General features: G+C 38.7%; 1 protein-coding gene across 9 annotated transcripts in view; it reads left to right on the forward strand.

The window, feature by feature from the left end:
- Nucleotides 1-24,041, forward strand: part of TAFA5 (TAFA chemokine like family member 5) — a 410,474-nt gene that overhangs the window by 105,832 nt on the left and 280,601 nt on the right. For 6 of the 9 annotated variants that reach the window (XR_007907396.1, XR_007907395.1, XR_007907397.1 and 3 more), the window contains exon 2: nucleotides 257-343. The exons of 2 other annotated variants lie outside the window; for them this stretch is intronic. Coding sequence is in view for 4 of the 7 variants with exons in the window: in XM_051805198.1 (XP_051661158.1) it covers nucleotides 257-343 (87 nt within the window). In the remaining 3 variants the exon portion in view is untranslated. Of the gene's footprint in view, nucleotides 1-256; nucleotides 344-9,665; nucleotides 9,902-24,041 lie in introns of those variants that run through there. One more of the 9 variants, XM_051805200.1, reaches the window with a different exon arrangement.

Below are 24,041 nucleotides of genomic sequence, written 5' to 3' on the forward strand. Positions count from 1 at the left end.
TACATCTGAAATGATGCAAAAGAACTCTTCTAAAAATCAGTGAGAGTCAATTTTATGAGTACTATTCTCAGCATCTTAAAGTAGCTGTTAGATACAGTAGGGTGACTGTAAGGGGAAACACCAAAGTCTTCAGTTCTAAATCTTCAGGTGTGCGCGCTGTTAGACCCACTGATGTTATATAGTTTGTTCTGTGTTCATTTCCTTTTGCATTTTCAGACATGATTTCAATTGAATCATTTATGGTTCTTCCATTCAGATTTTAACAGCTATTTTGGAGCGGATAACCCTCAATGGCTGTATATGAGACATTGCCCGGGGTGCTTCCAAGATGCTTTTGAGCTGGGTAAGGAAATCGCTGAGTGTTGACACATTCTCAAAGCACTATGGCATGGACTGAGAGCATATGGTTTATAAACTGTGTTACTGACCTATTATTCTGTACTTTACTGGCAGAATAGACTATACTAGTTTCCTCTGAAATGCTAAACAAAACTAAATAAACATTTTTTTGGTAAAAAAGAAAAGGTAAAAGTATTTAAAAAAAAACTAAATACAGTATATAATCTGTATGTGGTAATTCGTACATAAAAACTTCAAATCATTGTTACCCACTTCTGATATGTCTACTTCTACTATAGTAGCCATTCAATGTATAATATTATACTAATCTAATGTCACATTAGCACTATATTAGTACACCAGTGAGGTAAATCATACTCAGATTTTTACTGTTACTTTCAGGTCAAAGCTGTTAGTGCAGGCATGGCTTAACCAATATATGAGTTTAAGACTTACACTGGCATTCAAGTTGTAATGCCTGTGTCATCTTTACTATCTACATATTACCTTGTATGCCCCAGTCAGGAACAATTAGTTATCATGACTCATCTCCCCTTTCATATATGTCCACAGGCAACTGAAAACATATGGGCTTGTGAACTTGAGCCTGTGCAGGAAGGACAGTACAGACATGGGCTGTTCATGTGGGGCTTTCACTGAGTGTGCACTAAGTGAAGAAATCAAAGAAAGCTTTCTATCTCTTATTCAATAGCCTGCTGATAAGTATGATGATTGGGAGAGTCCAGCATAGGTGTGATGCAAAAACCTCCCAGGACCTGGCTCTCTGCTTCACTCCTCTATTTAAGGTTAAGCAGTGTCCAGGGAGAGTGTATATTCTGCTATAGAGAAGGATTTCTTACAATGTTTGTGTAATGCTCTTTGTAATGTTTTATCCAGCTGAAATCCAGCTGAATCAGCTATACTATCTGCAGGATTATTACAGAAGTTAGTTACAGCTGTGCACTGTCACTCCTTATGTGCCAGCAGTCCTATTTTAATACCTGACTTTTTTGTTAAATGCCAAAATCTTACATGTTCCATTTCATGTTGTAATTAAAGCTTTCTATTTTAAACCGATGTAAGCATGCAGAAAAATGGTTCCTATTAGAACAGCATAATTTAAAACAAAACCAAAGAGGTTGCTTACCTCTTAAAACAAGCTTTTCACAAAAAGTTTTGTGAAAAGGTGCTATGTGGCAGCTGCTTCATTAACTGTAGTAAGTTATAGGCCTCCTGAGGTATCTGGTAAATAGAAGAAATAAGCTTCCTACAAAAACAAACAGACAAACAAATAATGAATAGGTTGTGCATGCAAGAGAAGGTTATATTAATCTGAAGCTCCTGCCATTGTCACACTCAGGTGTAAATAGATGGGCCTCCAATGTGTTAATTCTACAGGGTCCAGTAATAAATCTCAGATTAAGTTTCAGTAATCCATTTTCATCCTATGAAAAAAAAATTGTCTAATAAATTTAGTATTTACTGGCCGTATTTAATAATAACTTGAGACTTCCTAATATTTTTCTTTTTCTTTACTATCAAGAACTAGTGGACTATATTATACATGAATGGCTTGCACAATGATTGTTTTATATTTCAGAATCACAACAAGTTTGTGTTCTCAGACTAAAGACTGTAAATTTAAAAACCATTTCACCTTTACGTATGTCTGAATACACACCCAGAAGAAATTTAATATATAAAATTCTGTGTCTCTTTTAATGTCAGTCTGATGCAGGTGTAGATCTCTTGAAAACATGAGTTTTCAGGTCAAAAACAAAGAGTGCCATAGTGGTAAACTCATTTTAATTCATACTTAAAATGTAATAATTGTTAATTTTGTGCATGTAACAATTTGCAACTGTTAATATTTGAGGGTTTGAATAATTTTAAAGAATCTGCACTTAACATTTGTCTGAAAAATATTTGTTTCCCCTCTCCTAGCCTAATAGGAACAAAAGATTACTTCTTCCCTAAATAATATCACCCAACATGCTCAAACATTACATAGGCAGTTGTTGTCTCTTCCTCATGCATTCAGAACCTGTTCTAATTTACCGTGGAGGTGCCTGATTTGTTTTGGATATGCTCCACTTTTTCTGCAGCTCCCCTTTCTACCTACTACAGTTAGAATCACTAATGGAAAGAATTAAAAGTGGTCATTATGGCCTGACCACAGCTCCTGATCAATTTTTGTGATATCCAGGTTTTGAGGTGGAAAGTCAAAAGCTAAAGAAATATAAAGAAGGTTCTCTGGTTAAACTTCAAGCAACGGATGAAAGAGCTTATTGGTTAAGTTGCCAGTGAGTATGAGTTTGTACAGTAGAATTCATTATAGAATCGGGATTTTTTTTATTTTTCCCCCTCCAATAAAATGAGAGGAAGCAACAAATATCACAAATCTATTAGGTTATTAACTTTTCCATACAGTGACTGCTATTGGCCATTCCATAAAGGTTTGCTGTGATGTGACTCATAGAGTTACTGTGTATTCAGCATGGCTTTCTCTGTGGGTCTCATTCGCAATTAAGAACTTCCTAAATGTTACAGCATTTTACATGTGTAGTTTTTGGTTAGACCTCCAAGAATTGATCCTGGAAAATATGCATAATAACTAAATTCCCTTAATTTCATATGTTTAATCATCCTGGTTATAATACAAATCCTTTTTCTAAAAAACGGAGTAAACAATTGTATTTTGAGAAGTGCTTAAAAATCCAGATGATTTCAAAATATATAAAAAATAAAAAATATAAGGATAAGCCACTCGATTTCATTGTGATTTTTGTGAATAGCCCTGTAGTCACTGGAATACTTGAGCCTATGCCTTGCACACTAGTCTTAACTGTGAGTTTCAATAGTTGTATGCTCTCTCTGAATTATCATAGAATCATAGAATGGCTTGGGTTGGAAGGGACTTTCAGAGATCATCTGGTCCAAGCTCTCTGCCATGGGCAGGGACATCTTTTACTAGGTCAGGCTGTTCAAAATCCCATGCAACCTGGCCTTGAACACCCTGGTATCATTTCAAGACAATAATCTTACAACTGGAGGCAGGTAGAAAGGCCCTTAAGACATTGTACAATCTCTCTTTGAGATTAGGAGTTCTCCTTTTGATGTAAATTCCTAACTATTCAGGTGTTTTTAGGTGAATGAAGTCATATTTGAAGACAAGAATAGATGAAAGCTATAGACAAACCAGAAGAAACTGGGAGCAGGAAAGGGTGGGGAGACAGATGCTGCAGTAATACAAGTTCTCCATTAAGATATGTGTGGTTCTTTAAATTAAATTATGAGTTTCTTTTTCCTCTCAAATATAAAACTATCCATAGGCAGCCGTATCATATGTAGTCCTGTATCACAGAAATTAAATCACATCATTTAGCTGCCTCTTTCTTCAGACATTAAAATATTTCTTCCTGAACAGGTTGTGTGAAAACTTAGTACATCTCATATATATAAAAAAAAAATAAAACATTCTGCCCTGGAAGGCAAGAATGAGTTTCAGCACTGCAGATTCTTCACAGAGTATATGCTGCCTGGCTCCCTCCTCACTGCTAGTTCATTCATTACAGCTCATATATTTTCTCATATGCATACTGGCACTATAGTTCCTTGGGATCTGTACTGGTTGCAAATACCATCAGTGTAGGAACTGGATTTTTTAAAGCTCTAAATTTTTTAATCTCAGATGCATTGAGGTTTTTCTATGTAGAAAATTTCCCAGGTCATAATGCTGTCATTGTTCTCGGTGGGAAACCTTAATTGCAGAGCTAGTTGGATAAGAGTTGGATTAGCTGGCAGAGTGTTGTCTGGAAAATCTTTCAGCTGTGCAATGTTATCACTTCCCCTACGTCCCCCCGCCCCCACTCCTGAGGATTCCTAGCCTACTGCATTTGGTGAGATACATATGTTTTCCCCAGCTACAGGAGCTGTGAAGGGTTCCTCTGGGATATCTAAGTATAAATACCCAAGTGTGTCTTCAGTTGCTAGGTTATTTTTAGTCAATGGGTGGTTACCAAGTCATCTATAATTGTGCTGTTAAATGTGTCAGAGCAGCTACTGCAAATCGAGGTGCTCCCTGTAACAGGTTGAGCATATAAAATAAAATGAAAGAGGACAAAAGCAACATTTCGTAATTGAGCTGTTTAAAGATTTGAATTATCTAAGGGAGATTGCGTGGTGGACAGATATGAGGAGGATGATCCATGAGTATAACATGGATAGGGAAACATGGAGCATAGTTTGACTATACTACACATAGTACCTGTAACTGGCATATTATGTCATTTCAGATATGTGTTTTGGGAAAATTTCCCAGTGGTTCAAGGGATAAGAGGGGTCTTACAGAACCTTTCACTTCTTCTTAGGCAGGTCACTTTGTCTGTAGTGGCCAAAAACTGTTACCAACTAGTGACTGCTATGCAGGAGAAAGTGCACCGAGTTCCCAGTGGACAACTGTCTACATGGCACAAACTGCTAGCACAATTCTTTCTCTATAAATAGAAAAGAGAAAGAAAATCATACCTGAATAGAAAACCAGTAAGATGGCAGGAAGAAGACATGAACAGCAAAATAATGCAACTGAAAAGCAAAATGAAACAAAGTTACTTAAAAAAGCCCCGTAAACCATCAAATGTTCTAAGTAAACATGCACTGTAGCAAGGAAATTACACATTGGTTATTATAAATCACCTAGACTATGCTAACCCTTTCATGGATCTGCCACTAGGAGCCAGAACAGGAAGCAGGGTATGGGCTGTCAAAAATATTAAAGACATATTAATGTATCACCCAGTTTGGTAAGTGAAGGAAAAACAGGTGAAAAATTGAGATGTTCATGAAAGGATATGGTCAAATGGATGTGTATTTGTGATTCCTATGGTAGCTGCATCTTGTCACAAACCAGAGATTAATAGCATCTCTTTAGATATTAATTTCTACTCCAGTGGCACTTGCCCAGCATCAGCTGAAGATCAGGGATAAAATTTTGAGGACTGCTGTAGTTCTGACTAGCTCAGAAGCAAAGAAACGCCAGCCATTGGTATGCAGAGAACAGAGGGGTTAAAAAAAGACTCAAAGGCTGCAAAAACTAGTTGGTGGAAATATATCCATCTGTATTCGTTCCTATATATTCAATATATCATCTATTTTGGTTAGATTCAAAATGGAAAAGGATTTATAATGCCACTTCATGCATATGTGAAAGATGAACTGGGTGAATTTCAACAAAATAAAATGTTAATCTTAGCATCAGGAGAAACATTCCAGCTGAGAGAACCACTGGGCTGGAATAACCACCTCAAGTGACTGGTGACAGACTATTGCCTGAGTAACTCAAAAGTAACAAAAATGAAATCCAGTGGGCATTGGCAAAGGTTTGGTCTGGATAACCTAATTATAGCTATTGTCTGCTCTACTTTTTTTTTCCAAGACAGTAGTAGTTTCCAAATTCATTAGTGAAAATGGGCTAATGTCATATCTTGTGCTCCTGCATTTAGATCTGCATTGGCCATGCAAAATTTGGGGGTCTATTGCATGAACAGGAATAAAATAATTACACAAAAAAGCATTTGACACATATGAAAATACTAGGGCCTTAGTTATAGGTATGTGAAATACAATCTGAACGTGACTGTTTTCCAGGAATTTTAGCATATTTTTATTTATAAAATATCTTAGTAGTGAAGAATAAATTTTACAAAGTTTGGTAGAATCTTTTCACAAAAATAAATGAGAGTATAATTTTTTTAAATGTTTAGACTTGAGCAAAGGCTGCTACAGGGTCCCAGTTTTAGTAATTCTGTAGAACTCATTGAATTTTTAGTAAAAAGAACAAATGAGCTGTATTTCCAAAAGAGAACACACATATGGAAATTATGCATTTCATTTTTGCATGGATTTCCTGTAAGATCTCAGAAGAACTTCTATCTCTTACACATTTGCTTTTGCTCCTTGATCATCAGGAAAATGCATTCCTCACTGCTTTTCCCAGCTGCAAATGTCTTCTGTATCAGAAATGTCTTCCAACGCCATCACCATCCTTTACCAGCTTTCAGGTGCTGAACGTTGCTCCTTTAGCATTAAACACAACTGGGAAAGCTCCCATGGAGTGGTTCTCCAGCAGGAGCTACTACTAGGATCACAGCCTTTTGCCTCTGTATTGCTGGAGATGGGTGGGGTTGGAGCTCTGGACAAAATCTGGAAACTCACAGTGAGATAGGTCTGTAAATCTGTCCTGGCCTAAGCAGCTTAGAAGTTGTTTGAGAGGTCTTATTCCATTAGTTGGGGAGGCAAATCTTAATAGACTGAAAGATAAAGGGGAATTGTTATCAGTGAAATTTATTCAGAAAAGTCTTCCAGAGAAGTCTACGCTGGTAACTTGAGATATCTTTAATATTTTATAAGTGTTTATGGAGGTGACAAGTAAAGGAATTGAAGATGGAAATTTTTTAATCACCCTATTTAAAAAGTCCAAAGCTATTTAGAAAATGCAAAACCCAGAGTGAACCATATGTAGTACAGCAAGTGGCAGCGTTGCCAGGTACCACTGTCCTCTCAAATGGGAAGTTTTCGGGAATTCCTTGTTGCTATGAGACTAAATATCTCTGTACAGTGTGAGCACTGAAACAGATTTTGCTCCCACTTACACTAGTGTGTGTGTAGAGCGACTGCCCTGTGGCCAGGGAGCACAGTGCCACATTCTGATACCATGCTTATGGAAGACCTCCGGATACCAGGAATATTTGTCTAATTCAGAAGCACAAAGAAGTAAGATTAGTTTAAAATGGGCAAAGGGCTACCATCTTGCACCTCAAGAGGAGCAAGGAGCAAGCAATTTGGAGATTCTGACCCATTGACAGGGGGTCTTCATATGGTTTTAGTCAAAAAGAAAAATAATGGGTAAAATTTCTCAGAGGATTTCTCTCTAAACTAACCATGTTCAAACTGAAAGATACATATTGCTTATCCTGTGCTGTGTAACCTCTTAAGTTTGACACTGTTAAAATCCACTTATCTGTGGACTTTAAAGCTGCTGTGTCGTTGGGGGGGGGGGGGGCAGGATGGGAGGAATGAATATGTTTGCTTAAGTATAAAAGTGTGAAGTTCCTTTAGCTACTCGACACTTTTTTCTTTCACCCAGAAGACAAATAAACAAAACCCAAATTGAACTGTGCCCAAGCATGGCCAATTTCTCACCAAAGTGTACATTTCAGAATGAAAGATTTACAGTGGAATTTCTCTAGTGTAGCTATGACATTGCTTTAACATTGTCTTGCTGTAATCTTCAAATATAGTAAATGCAATATATGGCTTTATAGGGATTTGTGTGAAGTTTAAAATTCAAAAGATGGTTGTTTTTTATGTTTCTCTGTGCTATCTGTGAAAAACCAAAAAGCACAGGGATGAATTTAACAGACATCATCAACAACGAGGGAGATGTTTGCCCAATGAAAATACTGATCTTTTATTAATCTGCCCTTTCAAGCATCTGAAAACCCCCCGGTTTCTTAAAATTAAGAAAATATTTAAGTATTAAAAAAAAAAAAAAATCCCCCGTAATAAATGCAGACGTGTAACCAAGGCGCTATGAAAACAAAGCTCTCAGCGTGCAACTATTCCCTTACTCGGTTTAAATCCTCTAAACTGTGGATGTCTATCCCCGAGAAACCGGGGTAGCAAACCGGCCGTCGGTGCGTTATCATCGCTGCCCATGTTGTCCAGTGAATCTACAGCCAGGCTGAGCAGCACCGCAACTTCCAGCTCGTCGCGAGGTTGCACGGCGGGGAGGACCCGCCGCTGTACCGGGCCGGGCCGCCAACCCTGTGCCGGCAGCTTCCCGCGGTGCTGCGAACAGCACCTCCTCCGTCCCTGCCCGCGCCTTCTCTGCTGCACCTCCTCTCCCCGAACTGTGCGCCCGCCGACACCCGCCCCGGCTCCGCTCTGCGCTTCCCCGCGCTCCGCCCCGTGGGGCAGCACCGGCCGCGGTGCAGGGCACGCAGGGGACGCGGAGGTTGCGCGGGGCAGCGGCGGCGTTTGAACGCGGGGGGCGCGGAGCCGCCCCGCCTGCGCAGGCCGAGGGTACGGGCAGGGAGCACAGCTCGGGCAGCCCCCTCTGTGCGGCCGGCGGCACTTCAATGTGCAGCTGTTACCCCTGCCCCCCACCGCCCCGTCTGCGCGGCACCGGGGCTTGATGACTGGGTAGCCCCGTCCGTCGGAGCGGCCCCCGGGTGCGGGGCGCCGCGGCGCGTCTGTCCCCGGCCGCGGATACCCCGGTCCCGCAACGGCGGGGCCGAGCGCGCTGCCGCCGCGGAGCGGTCCCGCATCGCAGCACCTCTCCGGCCTTCCCGCCCCCCCGCCCGGCTGCTCTACGGCAGCCTGCGGCCGCGGCAGGGTCCTTCCCCTGGAGTGGGAGGGCGGCAGCAAAATCACAGCCTTGTTTTTCTTTTTTTTTTTTTTTTTCCCCTTTCTCCCTGATTTATGGCATTCTTTCATTTGCGCTCCTGTTTTCCGCGGGGATGGCTGCAGCGGAGGCATCAACCTGTAGACTGAGCGAGCTCCCGCCGTAGCCGGCGCGGCTGCTCAGCGGGCTGCGGTGCCACCGCCGGGGCGCGGCGCCGGGATAGGGCCGACCCCGCGGGCGAGCGGCGGGCGAGGGAACGGGGCCGGGCACGGCGCCCGGGGGAGCTCCCGGGGCCGGGCGACCAGGAGCCCCGGCGGGGAAGCTGCGAGCCCGAGGGGAGGCCAGTGATCTGTGCCAGAGCCCCCAAGCGGCGCCGCGTTTGCCGGAGACGGCGGGGTGAACTGACTCCCCTCTCAAACCCCGCACTAGAGAGGATCTCCGAGCCGGGGGAGGAGGAAAGGGGGTGCAACAAATTGCCGCCAGCCGGGAGAAGTTGCAGTAAAGAGAGATCCCTCCCTCCCCCCCCGCGCCCTCCCCTCTCCGCTCGCTCTCTCCTCCCCGAGCCGTGGCAGCAAGCAGCGGAACAGCGGCCCGACGAGCGAGCGGAGCCCGCAGCCCGGCGATGCTGCAGCGGCTCCCGCGGAGCCTCGGCGGGGAGGGCCCGGCCCCTGCGCGCCCCGCGCCGACCGGCGGCGGCGCGCCCTGAGCGGCGGCGGCGGCCCCGCGCCCCCGCGGCGCAGCGGGCGCTGTTGCGCAACCCTGCCCGGCGCTGCCGGCTCCCTGCCCCCGCCGCCGGCTCGGCGCGGCGCGGCTCCCGCGGACACGGAGCGCTGATTCATGGGGCCCCGCGCCGACCGCCTCGGCGAGAGGAGCGCGGCGCTGCCGCTGCCCCCGCGCGGGGTGTGAAGCCCCGGCCCCTCCTCCGCAGCCCCGGGCTCGCCCGCCCTGCTCGGGAGTGTGGTCCCTGCCGGGAGCCGCCGCGCCTGGCGCACAGAGGGAAGCGTTGATGCATCGCTGTGGAAATTCATTGTGTGACTTTCTGGGTATTTACTGAGTTTCAGACCGAGATGCAGCTCTTGAAAGCTTTATGGGCACTAGCAGGAGCAGCGATCTGCTGTTTTCTTATATTTGTCATCCACTCACAGTTTCTTAAAGAAGGTAATTATATCTGCATGTCTACATACCCTGTTCTTTAATACTAAGGTCTTTACGAGGTGCCTTAATTATTTTTACCGTTTCCAGTATGTTCTATTTACAGCAGTGCTTCCACGCTATTTTTCCTTTCCGTTAAAGCCTTCTCATTTTTGTTGCTTTAGATAATAGGTAGCTTTAGACTTACATTTTTGGTAAATGTGTGTATATATATATATATTATATATATATGAAATCTTTATGATGTTTATATTTGGTGTTTTAGCTGACGTCTCATTTCTTTATGGGACATGTATAGAAAATATTTGTTGCTATCAGATGACCACAGAACAGTAGTCATCATGGGAATGTTAATAAACCAAAAAAACCCTTAACAAGTAAACGTCTTATTTTTATACTAAATCAATAGGCATCCTTTCCCTCTTCCTTATTCAGTACGTTTTCAATAGATGGCACTAAAGTTCTATGGAAAGGGCAGGGCAGACCAATCCTGGGCATTCAGCATCTTCCTTATCCTCCTGGCTGCCCCGAAACGGGAAAAGGCCTTTGCATGGTTTCAAGGCTCCTATTTTTTCCACCTTGTGGTCAAAAAATTGTGATGACAATTTACAGGAGAAAATAGTTTGGATTGTGAGGCAGGCTTTCCTCTTTTTTTTTTTCCTCTACTTGAATTGGGTGGAAAAAAATTATATTTGATTAAGTGGGTAGAGGGATTTTCTTTGGGAGTAACCCTTGTATTGTTCTTTTTTTGTTTTGTTTGTTTGCTTTCCTCAGGAAAGTACTTTTTTTATTTTTTCCCAGCTGCTAAAATTCCACTGCCTATTTGTAAAGCAAACTGTAGTCTGAGATTTAAGTGTGAATACTGAGAAATGTATATATATTTGGCGGTGTATAGGAAAACCCAGTGCTGTTCTCTAAGCAATGTTAACAAATAGAAAACAACAATATGGGGCTTTTGGTGAACCTCTTTATTCTTTCTTAGCATTGTAGTATAGTTGAGATTAGAGCTGCAGGAAAAAGGAGCCCAGCTCAGCTTGAGTGCTGCCCGTGCAAAGCAGGGAAAAAAACTTTTCTTGTGACTGGGACAAAGTTTCACTCAAGGCTGGGCAAAACGACAACCTTGCAACCACTGAAGTATCGGTACTGGTTTTAATTTTGTGTCACTCCAAGAAAAGTGCGAGACAGTACATTTTCACAGTTTTTTTTTTTTTTTAATGGAATTAATAAACACTGATTTGCCTGATTTGGTTAATTTAGAAGCATTTTCCAGATAGCTCCAATGCCAAAGATTTTTCCTTTAAGAAACCTACCCATGCTCTAATTGCATTGTGTGCAATGCCTCCCACATAGTGACTTATTTAACATTCTTTTAAAATGCTCAGACGAGTGTATTTATATATATCTGTCTAATGACATGGCCTGCTTTGAGGAGATTTTCCAGAATTTCAGGCTGTTTCTTGACAGTATTTGCCATTATGCTGCTTTTTTTTTTGTTCAGTCTTTCACTGCTTGAGATCTGTGTTTCTGTAAAAAATCCATAAAGGAAAAAGCATTTTATTTCCCTTAAATATTTCTTCTTGGTTTGTAGGAGTAGAAAACTTGTGAATTATTTTACAAAAACAGAAATGATAGCTGTACATAAAGGGCTTTTAATACATTTTACATTTCTCCAGCAATTAAAGCTATTCTTAACATGGACTGCAGAGAGTAAACTGAAGCTCGAGTTTGTTGGATAACTTAATTACATGAGGTTTTTTATATTTGTTTCTGAAATATTTCTGCTTTCTGTAACCCTGAGAACTGTATACTGACTGTAAATACAAATTGCTTGTATTGGGCTAGTTTTCAGACTTTTTTTGATGGGTGCTAATCTCCACAATAGCATTTTGACCCCTTCCATATAATTGCTTCAACAGTGTATGTATTCCTTCCTCCCTGTAGTTCCAATAATGACACTAAATAGTTTAGTGGAGCTGAATGAAAGTCTGCATGGTATAACTGAGCTTTTTCTTTATGAAGAACTTTTAAAATATTCAATAAAAATGATTGATCTAAGCATAATATATTCAAATGCAGGCATATAAGAGAAGGAGAAATAGATGGTGGATTTAAGCTATAAGCAGTAATTTAAACTGTAAGCAGTTTGCAAAATGAGATTTATAGTTCGTTTTTATTTTTTTTTTTATTTTAAAACCTGGTGTTTTATATTACTTTCAATAAGAAAAGAAAGGGAAAAAGTGTGAGGGAAGGACTAGCAAATGATTTAACCATATGCCTACCACATCAGTTTATTAAGTAAATATGTATAGAAAAGAATACATGTGAGATGGCTGTTACCTTACTTTCAGAAGACTTGAAATTGTTTTCTGATGTCAGAGTTAGCCCTTTACATTATAATTATATAAGAAGTTAGGAACTGTATGTCTCATTGCACATGATGTTGTTAGACTGTTGATTTCCTGGCAAAAAGATTAATTTCCCATTGGAGACTAATGAGCTACATGGGCTTGCTGTCTGTAACTCAGCTGTGTGGTCGAATTCCTAAGTTAAATGCTTGGACATTTTAATGTGATTATTTCTTGTGCAGAAGGATAATTTCCTGCAGTCCCAAAGAACATTCAAATAAGCCACCAGTTTGCCTGGCTTGATCAGATTAGCTGATAACACATCTCCTGAGACAATCTGACAGTACAAGTTCATACACAAAGCATCTCTTTTGTATGCCAGACAATTGATTTAAGAAGAATGACATGTAAAATTAATTAAAGTTCTAACTTAATTTATTAATGCATGCTCTTTCCATTTTTGCATGTTTCATAATATTTACTGCTTATTATTTTTCCAGAGGCAGATCTTAACAGAAAACTGACATAATCTTCACTTTGTACAAAATCGTATAATTACCATATGTCTTTTTCTGTGTTCATTTTCCTTTTACTCACTTGGAATTACTGATGTTATCTGTTATGTTACACTCTTATGACCTATTAACACAAGTTACTTTTATAATTTCAGTTGTACTGCATGGCTATAGTGTGTAGAACTTTCATTACATCTAGCTGAAACTTATTACTAGAACCAAGTCCTCCTGCAGTCACATTGCTAAATATAAGATTGTGTGTTGCAAGAGTCAACTGAGAGTTTTTCACACGGTTAATTTCATTTTAGTTCCTATACTGAACTTAGATTTTCCTCTAAGTAGACCTGTTGTAATTCTTAAATATTCTTATATGCATTTTCGAATTGAGGCAATTTGGTAGTAGCATTACATTTCTGCTGTATAAATGATGTTAAGAAACAATGAATACTTGTTCTGAGATGAGTGGGAAAGAGCTGTTTAAATGTCTATTTTCATGAATATGTTTTTTTCAGGAAGTGAAGAATGGGTGAGACAGAGTGCCATTTTTCCACACTTAGGCTTTTGTGTGGAAATACAGGTCGTCCTGTGGCTAATCCGTTCCCCTATGTCCAATCTGTCCTTCAGTGTTTCTAAAAGATGAATAGAGCTGTGAACCCAGAAAAGGGTATTGTGATACATAATTGCAGTCCCATGCCTGTGTGATCTTCCTGCAAAGCAGTTTTAACATACTCTAGTCATCTGCAGTCAGTATGAAGGAGTGTTAAAAATTGCAATATCTAAAACTTTTTGCATACACCATTGAAAATTAAAACTGGCTAATTACATTCACTACCCATGCCTGATTTTAAATAATTTATTTTCTATTATTGTTTAACTCATTTCTTCAAAGAGAACTGAGAAATATTTGAGTTGATGTTACACACATAAATTGTGGGAACTGCTTTGCCCCAGACAAGTACCTTTTTCACCTAGAAGAACATTTTAACTGTTCACACACAGTAGTGATGGGGAAAGGTAAATGATTCAGTTACTAAATGTCTTTGAATCTCATGGAAAGTAGGGCAGTTGGGGAGTAACTTCAGAAGGGTATGTGCATGTGGCAGCAAGGGTGTGTTAGAGCCCTGGATAAACTTTAAAGCTTTGTTTATCCTCTGTTTTTTCATTAGAAGATGGAAATGTCTTATTTATCAAAGGTGATTTGATATTTTGCATGGTTTATGAGATTGAGTTTGTGTGAGCCTTGTTTGAAGAAGGACTACACAGAAACATGGATTCAGTCTGAAGAATCTTACTTAAGGTGTAGAGAGGATTGGAGTATTTAGATCTCAAACCCATATTCTTAATCTGTTGAGTAGATGTTCAGTAGTAAGCTCTGTAAAATAGGATGATTTTCTGTTGATACACTGCAGTAGTTAAGTAGAGACAAGAGAATTCCAATGTTTCTGTTACAACCAGATGATTATGGCTATAAAATAGAATTTTAGTATAATTTGTGCAGATTTAGTATATACTTATATGTATGAATAAGGTATCTGTTTAGCACTTTTGTCATAATTATCTTTTTTCTTTTTCCTTAGGCAAAGGTTAGCAATCATTGGTTACACTTGTTGGCACTTCTGTGTCAATCACATTTAGAGGAATTTGTGTCACATTAGCAAAAAATACTACAGCACTTTCTTTAAAAGAGTGCATTATAACACATAACTTGGTTAAGTTTTACACTTAATGTCTTTTTTCTATCACTTTTTACAGTTCTAGATATTTTAGCCTGCTCTAAAAGTATGGAAAAAGCTTTATGCATATTTTTATGTTTTTAGCATGCACATTTTGATATTGACAATAATAATAATGCACGTATTCTATTTAGCTGTGTAACCCCAAACAACTTTGCTATACCTCTGCCAATGTTTGAAACTATCTACTGACAGTATACCCAAGATAATTTTTAAAGAGCTTTATGTTCATATAACCTGATAGCTTGAGGAAATTGGTAAAACTAATGTTTACCGCAGTGTAAAACATTTTGAGGAAAGGAGTTGTTATCTTCTAAAATGTTTTGAGCCTTTGGCCCTCAAAATTTTCCTAGAAAGCATTTGAATGTAACTTAGTATGACAGATAATATTGACAGCCTTTCATTCCTTCCATTTTTCTTTCAGATTTTAAACATTTAAAAATACTTGAAACAATGAAACATAGTTAGAAAGATAATTGCTTTTAAGAATTTAGGGGGGAAAAAAAAGTATTCAGGTTTATGTTACAGTTATTTTTTTCAGTTTACCCTCTTATGCTTTATCTGTGTCTCAAAACAGTAAGATACCTTGCATACCAGATGTGCTGCATATGTTACCTATATATATAGTAAAACTGAGTTGAGGACAGCGTGTCCCAGCTGCAAATTTGCCTGCTTCTTAAGGGTTTGTTACTTTTAACTCAGTGTAGTATAGTTTTTTCTCCTGTCTGTCTTCCATACGTTTTTTAGGCGGGTGTTGTGGAGAGGGAGGCACAAAATGCAGAAGTGGAAGGTTTCCTCTTCCCATCCAGGAAACAGAATTGACAGTTTAAAAGCCCTAAGCTTGAATAAATGTTACACAGGAAAGAAAATATGTAACTAATCTGGGGGCATTTCTTTGCATTTTTTTTATAGTTTTGTGGCAACTAAATAGAATTAAGAAGACCCAGTTCAGTGGCTGTGTGAAAGTGTGACATTAGGACTGCAGAAAAATGAGAGAATGTCCTACTGTGAGATAAAATAGCTTTGTATTTGACATGTTTTAATGTTTTCAGTTAATTGTTTGGGGTTTTCCTTTTTTGTTTGTTTGTTTTTTCAATAGGATTAGAGAGGTGTAGCAGTGAAAGGAAGCAATGCAGACAAATTTCTCCATCATTTTCTTTTCAGGGAAGCAGGAAAGATGTTCTCTATCTGGCTTCTGCTGTGCCGGGATGTACCAAAAGGGGGAGTCTGATAATTTTTCTACCCACGGAAGTTAGCTTTGGAATAGTCTCCTTGGTTTTGGGTGTTTAGAATGAAAGATGTGTATGTCTTCATGGGGAACTGCACCATAGATGGTATAAACCTCCTACTTTTCCTGACTGAGCAACTGAAAAAAAACCATTAGTAACAGATTTTCAGTAGCCTTTTTATGATTGCCTGTTTTCATGCCTCAAGAGTACAAATGAATTATTGACCTTTCTCAGAATTTATCAGGACTACCTGTTCTTAAAGGCAGTACTATAGACTCATGTGAGTCACGTCATACAAAAGTACGTGCTGTTCAGATCTGTTGTTTAATATTTATTTTTCTTGTTTCTTAGCAGGCATACACTATATCAAATATTAAACTGGAAAAACGAGACACACACAACTGAGATTTTCTTGAGACTGAACTAAAAAGACCACACTGGGAAAAAAAAAAGGCATGTATTTAGAAGTCGAGAGTTCAATATAGTATTGCTAAAAAAAGCCATACATTCTTTTGACTAGTCAAAATATAGATAAAATTATTCACTTTACATATATATTTAAAAAATAAATTATAATCATATAAAGAAAAGACACAACACAATTGTATTTGTTTTCTGATAGTATTTAAATATCCCAGGTGGAATATAATTGGAATTGGTGGCTCAGCTGAATATTACTGGCCAACTGGGAGATCTATTCCATCCAGTATCTGGATTATAACAAAGATTTATTTTTCTTAGCAATTATATCCTCAAACCCATAGTGATAGTAGGTTCTGTTTAATAACAAAATCCAATTATTTGCCTAAATGTGCTTTCTAAGCCTGTTCTAGAAATCCAACACAACATAATGAATCTGCCTATTCATTATATTTTACCTTTGGCACCACATCAGTTCACAAGTAAATGCTACTCAGAACAATAGATCTTCCTACTAATTGTTGTTAGTCTTGTGAAAAGCAATGAGTAACATGTTTGGAATATGTCCAAACAGCAAATTAACATATAAATAACCAGAAAAAAATAATGTAATGGATCAATACCTATTAAAATATTTTCTTAGAGCAGATGCTGTACTAATGTGTGTTCGCATGAGCGATGCATTATTTTTGACTGTACAGAGGAAAGTTGAACATTATATTAATTTGTCGGGTGAAAAATTGTATTTGTAATAGACAAGTATAATCTGGATCTCAGCTTCTTTCTAACATTTCACAAAGCAGTATGGTATTCTGAAGTCTAGATATTTAATTGCAGTCACACATAAGGAAAGATTAAGTGGATCCACAGGAGAACAAAGGGAATAGCTAAACCTTTAGAAGATATGACCTAGAAAAGAGAACTAAAGACACTGGAGTTACCGAGTTTAGAGGAGAGCTTACTAGGATGACAAGAGATTTCAGTGGGTAAAAGTCTGCCTTATAAGTAACAAATCATCCTTTCTTTAAGGTGGGAAGATAACAAGAAGCAATGAGTTCAAACTGATTTGAGGGAAATTTAGGCTATGAATTGGGACAGGTTACAGAAAATTCATGCTGTGCTTTAGGGAAGACTTGCCAATGGCAAGAACAGTTAAGCATTGAAATAGATTTTCTTGTGAAGCTGTGAAATAGGAGAGTTTTAATTTTCAGGTTAAAATATTATCTCTTGGAATCAGTATTATTAAGTTGAAGCAGACAGGCAGACTAAGTGACTTCCTCTGAAGTCCTTTCAAGTCCCATCCTCCCAAATGTGCACTTATCTGAATATTACTTAGAAAAGTGAAAAGTATTTAAACTTCTGACTTTAGGGCAGTTTTCTGTTGACTGCTGAAGTGAATAGGCTCATGGGAAGCTACCCTAGGATCTGGAAGTATTCAGAGGACAAAAAAAACCCTCAAGAAAACAACCAGTGTTTTAAGTATTTTGTTAGATAAATCAGACCTTTTTTTTGAGTTGCAGATGTAATTTAAAACAAAAAAAGGAAAAAAGGAACAGAAAATCTCATGATTAATCTAAATAAGATCACACTCTTTTAAGTGCTGTTTGTTGCAAACTCTTTAGGACTTGAAGGTATCCTGAAGCAGGACCTTACTCTGTTCGCTCTTCTTCATGTACAGAGAGCAGTGAAATAGGAATATTAGTATAATTCACTTTCTGGTCTTTCTTACAGATGAGGATTTGGTATTCTTATGGATGAGGATTGTTGATTTCTGCCAGTCTGTTCTTGTTTCCCCAGCACTGGAGGGCTTATCTCCACATGGCCCTATGGCTACTCTGACTTCTGGTATGGGAAGCACAGAATGAGCCCCACAACAGGGTGAGCTCCAAATGGCTTCACGAGGGTTCTCTGTTAACCTCTACCTGTTTGGTGCTTCATATTCATTGCAGTCTGTCATGGTGTGTACCTTGATGCAATACTATCCAATTTTTGTGACATCTGTATGGTTCTAAATCCAGCAAAAGGAAAATCAGCAAGTTGTGCTGACAGAAAGACTTGTGGATCAAGATAAGTACAGGGAGAGATCATTCAGTGCTTACAACCACAGACAAAACAGACAAAACAGACTTGATTTAGGGAAGAATTAATTTCCTTTATTGCCAATGAAAATCAAAGTAGGATCACAAGAAATAAACCCAAATCTTAAGACCTTCACCTCATGACTCCCTTCTTCCCAGGTTTCACTTTGCTCCCAGTTTCTCTGCCTTCCCTTCTGAGTGGTGCAGGGGGATGGGGAATGGGTGTTGCAGTCAGTTCATCACACATCGTCTCTATTGCTCCTTCCTCTTCACACTCTTCCCCTGCTTCTACATGGGGTCCCTCCCATGGGAGACAGTCCTCCACAAACTTCTTCAATGTGGGTCATTCCATGGGCTGCAGTTCTTTCTGAACTGTTCCAGCATGGCCCTGTCCATGGGATCAGTCCTTCAGGAACAGGCTGCTTCAGTGTGGGCTCTTCTCTCCACAGGTCCTGACAGGAGCCTGCTCTGTTGCAGGCTTCCCGTGATGTCATATCCGCCTTTGGGCATCCATCTGCTCCAGCTTAGGGTTCTCCAGGGGCTGCAGGTGGATCTCTGCTCCACTGTGAATCCCCATGGACTGCAGGGAGACAACCATGCAATCTTCCCCATGCTCTTCCAGCATCTAGAGCACCTTCTCCCCCTTCTTCTTCACTGACCTTGGTGTCTTCAGGGCTGTTTTTCTCACATATTCTCACTCCTCTTTTCTTAATGCTGCTGCTTTAGCGTATTTTTTTTCCCCCTTCTTAAATATGTTGTCTCAGAGGTGCTACCACCATTGCTGATAGACATAGGTTTAGCCAGCGGTGGGTCCATCTTGGAACCAGTTGGCATTGGCTTCATTGGACACAGGGGAAGCTTCCAGCAGCTTCTCATGGAAGACACACTCCTATAGCCCCTCTGTCTCTCCCCACACCTAGCCATGCAAACCCAATATATTCCTAGTCCACACCTTGTGCTTTGAGCAGGTTCTGTGTGGAATTTTTTCATGTCTATGGAACAGTTATGCACTACAAAGTTGTTTTATTTAGAGGTGTAGAAGACCTGGGTATTAGTTATTGTTTTGTTGAGCAGCACTAACATTTTTTAAAATACAGGAAATAAGAAAGTTTTTAGAAGTTACTGTATTGCAAGTTAAGATTTCTTTACCCCTTTACACCAGTTTTTCAAAAAGCACTTGCATTTTATGTGATTCTGTGGTGACTGATAATTAATCCTGACAATGATGTTATATGATATCTTTTGGAATTTGCTACTGTTTTATTGCATTAAATTGCATGGTTTTCTGCATGATTCTTTCAATACAAATTTATGGCTTTAAAGAAGAAGAAAAACCAAACCACTGCTCCATTATTCAGTTATACATGTTTTGGAGATGTGCATTGTGAATCTGGGAATAGAGTTAGCCTCAAGAGAATCAAACAGTTGTTTGAAATGGTCACTGCTTGAGTATCACCTTGCTTAAGGCTATGAACTAATTGAGATTAAACTAAAATGGTTGCGAGATGCTTTCTCTTCCTGTGCATCAGCAGTTCTACTATCTGTTAATACTTTAAAAGTATTATTTAGGCATTAAAAAAATGGATGTGCTTTTTTCTTCCCCTTTTATTCTAGCTTTTGCCTTTGTTTTTCTAAATACATGCTGGTAGATGAGGTAAAGAGTCTTCAACTTCATTTATTGTGAGATCTTGTAACTGTTTTAAGCATTTTTGTATACTTGGCTATAAAACTATATAGATTGTACCAGATGCTGCCTTATCTTATTTTATAGAATTATAATGGATGCTGATGAGTTTTAGAGGCAAGCCTTTAAAGATAAAAATCACTTTGCTGTGTGTTATTTTCTTTGGTAGTATATAGGAGCAGCTCCATTTTACTGAATCTTTTCACCTTTCCATTATTTAAACATTGTAGTAAAACTTTTTGTATTTTAATATTCTAAGAAGTTCTGTGTCTTCCCTAAAGACTATTAAAGCATTAAATATGTATTTTACCTGTTATTTAGCCAATAGCAACATGATTTTCAAGTGGGCTGAAGACCCAAGAACTCCCATTATCTGCAATTAGAGATTGTATGATAAAACACATGGGTTGAGCATTTTCTTGACCATGTCTACTTACTAATCTCATGCCAAGGCCCAACAGGTTTATTGTAATTACTGGTTAATTTATAACCCTACAAATTGCCATTTGTTGCGTTATGTAGACATCACTTGTAGTGTTAAGAAAACCACTGTAAGTTTGGTCTCTAAATTAGCAGCAGTTTTTCCTTTTTGTTGGACTTTCCTGAGCCTAAAGGCATTTTGCAAGCCATGCATGGCTTTTCACTTTTAAGTAAACTGTTTCTGGTAGCAGTCTTAAGAAAGCGATCTGTAAAGTGTGAATGTTGAAGGGAGCAGTACGATTAGAGAAAAAGAGTGTATTATATGAGGTTAGGAATGGTCTAGTTGACAAAGTGGTGTTAGGTCAGAGATTGGACTCAATGATCTCAGAGGTCTTTTCCAACCTAGTTGATTCTGTGAATCTGTAAAATCTTGTCTCAATTAAAACTGATGGTGAACTTGGTGTTTTCACTGGTGTTTTAGCTGTGTTAGGCAGCATTGAGGTCCTATCTCCGTATACTTTTGCCTGGGTTTATTGATTTGGGAAAGCATCCTATCCTATCTGTAGGATGTGTGAGGTAAATGACTTTGAAAAATAAGTCCTACTGAAACTCTTTTCAAATCAACTGATTAAAGCATGTATTTCACTGGGCAGGTTTTGCTTCACACTACATTTCCTTGTCCCATACTTGGGCACTCCAGCTCCTGGTGACATTGCCTTCTACTGTTAAAATGAGATTATTTTCCTTGTTCCACAGATGCTAAAAATTTTGACTGTTGTGTAACTTCACACTCAAATGCAGTGAATTATTAGTGTTAGTAGTACGTGCTTCTGCTTAATTATGCACTTAGGCCTTACCTAGAGCCAGAGCCATACCCTTGCAGTCACTTAACAAATCTGGATATGCTTGCTGCTCACAGAAGAAGTGCAAGAAAAAGATTGTTAAATTATGCATGAGCAAGTAGTTAAAATAACAGAAGTTATGAAATATAATTTCTCCTCAGTGTCTCTTTACAGGCTTAATGCTTTTCTTCATCTAAGATTTCCAGATTTCTTCAGTGGTCCTTGTCTACCTCCAACACACTCCTTCTGCTTTCTGTCTTGCACGCTTTCCCAGGAGAATGCAGCTTCATTCTACATGCACATGGGAAAAAAAGGAGATGGTCAAGGGTGCTGTTATGATTCTGAACATTGGGCTTTTCTTCCCTAGTTTTTAGCTGTCTTAGAAATAAATTCTATGTTAGCTTTGCCTTTTGTATGTGTGCTCATATAACTGTATGTATAGCCTTGACTATCCGTCTACTCAATATAAAATTCTTCCAGTTTAATTTTTATGTTATAATATGGCTGGCTGCATGATCTAGTTCACTGGGCATTAGGGTGTTGTGTATTAGCTAATGAATTACCAGTATTCTGATTTAGTTTTGTTACAATATAGTCTGAAAATTTTCTTTTCTAGTACTGGCAGAGAACTAAGATGAACAAGGACTTTGTGCCCTTTATATAATTACTTCCTCTTTGCTAGATGGGAATTTTTTACTACGTGATCCAGTTGCAAACTTCCGGACAACTGGTCCCTTATGAAGACAGTACAGATCACAGAATCAAAAAATGGTTTGGGTTGGAAAGAACCTTAAAGGTCATCAAACCCCCCTTCCACTAGATCAGGGTGCTTAGATGCCCATGCTGGGGAGACCAAGTCTATATGTAATTAGGCTCCAATATTTTCACATGCATTTTATTGTATTGTCATGATTTTAAGTTTTCAGTTTTGTGAGCTCCATTATGGTAAAAGCTAAAATACTTTAGATTTATAATAATTCTTAATATTAAACCCAGTTCATAGAAATTATGTAAGTTTAGTAATTTGTAATATGGTGTAAAATGAATTGAAAGTCTCTATTTGTTACAGGTATTTTAATGAGTAGTTTGAAAATTATTCTCAGTTCACCAAATGAGATTTGCAAGCCTCCCTTTTTTAGCAGATGAGATGGAAGTCAATTAAAATGAGTAGCTTTTCTCTAATTCTGATGCTATGACTCTCTGACATGATGATGAAGATATCAGATCTATCTCTAGGCTTGTACAATTCCTGTTCACTGTAACAAGAACTGCAGACACCTGTGCATCTTGAGGCAGGCACGTTCCTGAATTCAGTAAATTTGTCCAGTACTAGAGTGGCATATCAAAACAAAATTTTCTTCATATGAAAACAGAACAATCATACTTTCTTTTCCAGATTTTTTTTGTTGTCTTTAAGAAAAAGAGAAAAAAAAAACACAGTAAAATTTCAATGGAGTTAGCAGTAAAAAGAGCAAGAAAAGGACAGAAATTTGCAGCATAAGTTCATTTTCTAATAGTTTATAATTGTACAAGCCAAGCAGACAAACCTTTGCCATAGAACTACTCATTTGTCTGATTGCTTTCTCCTGCACTTATTTACATTATGGTTTAAAAGTCAAGGTTAAACAGAGATGTGCTTACAAACTGTGATTTAATCCTGACTTCTTCTCATTGTAGCTTCATATTTTATTATTAACTGTAGCCATTTAAAGTAAAAAGAGCTATTCTGAATCCATATATGAGAAAAGATTATGTACAAACACAAAGGAAATACAGAGTTTGTAATGAAACCTCAATGTTAATTTACATTTGAAAAAACAAAAAGTTGCCATAGTAACATGTAGGTTGCAAAAATTTTCTAAATCTCATGTATTAGACTGAGAAAACTCTTAACTTGTATGACATGTTTCTCAAGTTTTCTGAGTAGGAAAGCAAAATTCTGTGATTTGCGGGGTTGGCCTCAAACAGTTCATATTTGTGCAAAACATGATAAAATATATAGGCATTGGTAAATTATGCAAACGGAGTCTTTTCCAATCAACTTTCTAATTATGTTGTTCCTAAGATAATTACTGTTTCATTTTTTTTTCTAAAACAATCTAAAATGTATAGGTGTTTTTCAGTACAAGAATTTGTTGCACCTCTGTTGCTGTTCAGCAACTATGCATTTAATATTGATGATTTTTAAACATGCGGTGCAGTATATTCTGTCTGTCCCCATGAATTACTTTTTAATTCTGTTTTATTCACTCACTTTTTTTTCTAGAACAAACTTACCAATAATATTTTCTGTATGAAACAGAGCTTTGTTGAAGAGACCAAAAGATAGAGTTTAATAGCGAGATCCATTTTTGCTATTTTAAAAGGCCAGTTTTAGTACTGTGCATTATGAGGATTGCAGACTCTAGTTCTGAGTGCCACAGGCTGCTCTGATAGCTTTCTAGCTTCATGTGCCACACTGAGCAAAATATTTTTATAGAGGAATTTGCAGGGTCAGTTGTTTAACTAGTTAATTTACTGCATATCTCAAGTCTCAGCAAACAGCCAGTTTATATTTTCAGTGCTATTTACGTATTTTATACTGATCAAGAATTATGTAAGAAATAATGTTTGCACCTGATCATCTAATGCTTTCTAAGTATCGCTGTGTTGGATCCAGCTCTACTAATGATGACCAGTGACCTTTTGACTCATGGGAGGTCTGAGCTATTTAACTTTCTAAGGTGAAGTTTTTGCTGATCCAGTTGAGTGTTATAGCTTGGATAATCTTCCATAGTGGTATATTAGATTTAAAAATAGATCTCATTTTTACATATGTTAAATGTAATAACAGCAAGTACTTACAACTAGATAGCACTAAGGTATACTACCATTACCGTT

This window comes from Manacus candei, unplaced genomic scaffold, assembly GCF_025592945.1.
Source record: "Manacus candei isolate 608988 ecotype Guabito, Panama unplaced genomic scaffold, ASM2559294v1 h1tg000063l, whole genome shotgun sequence".
NCBI lineage: Eukaryota > Metazoa > Chordata > Aves > Passeriformes > Pipridae > Manacus > Manacus candei.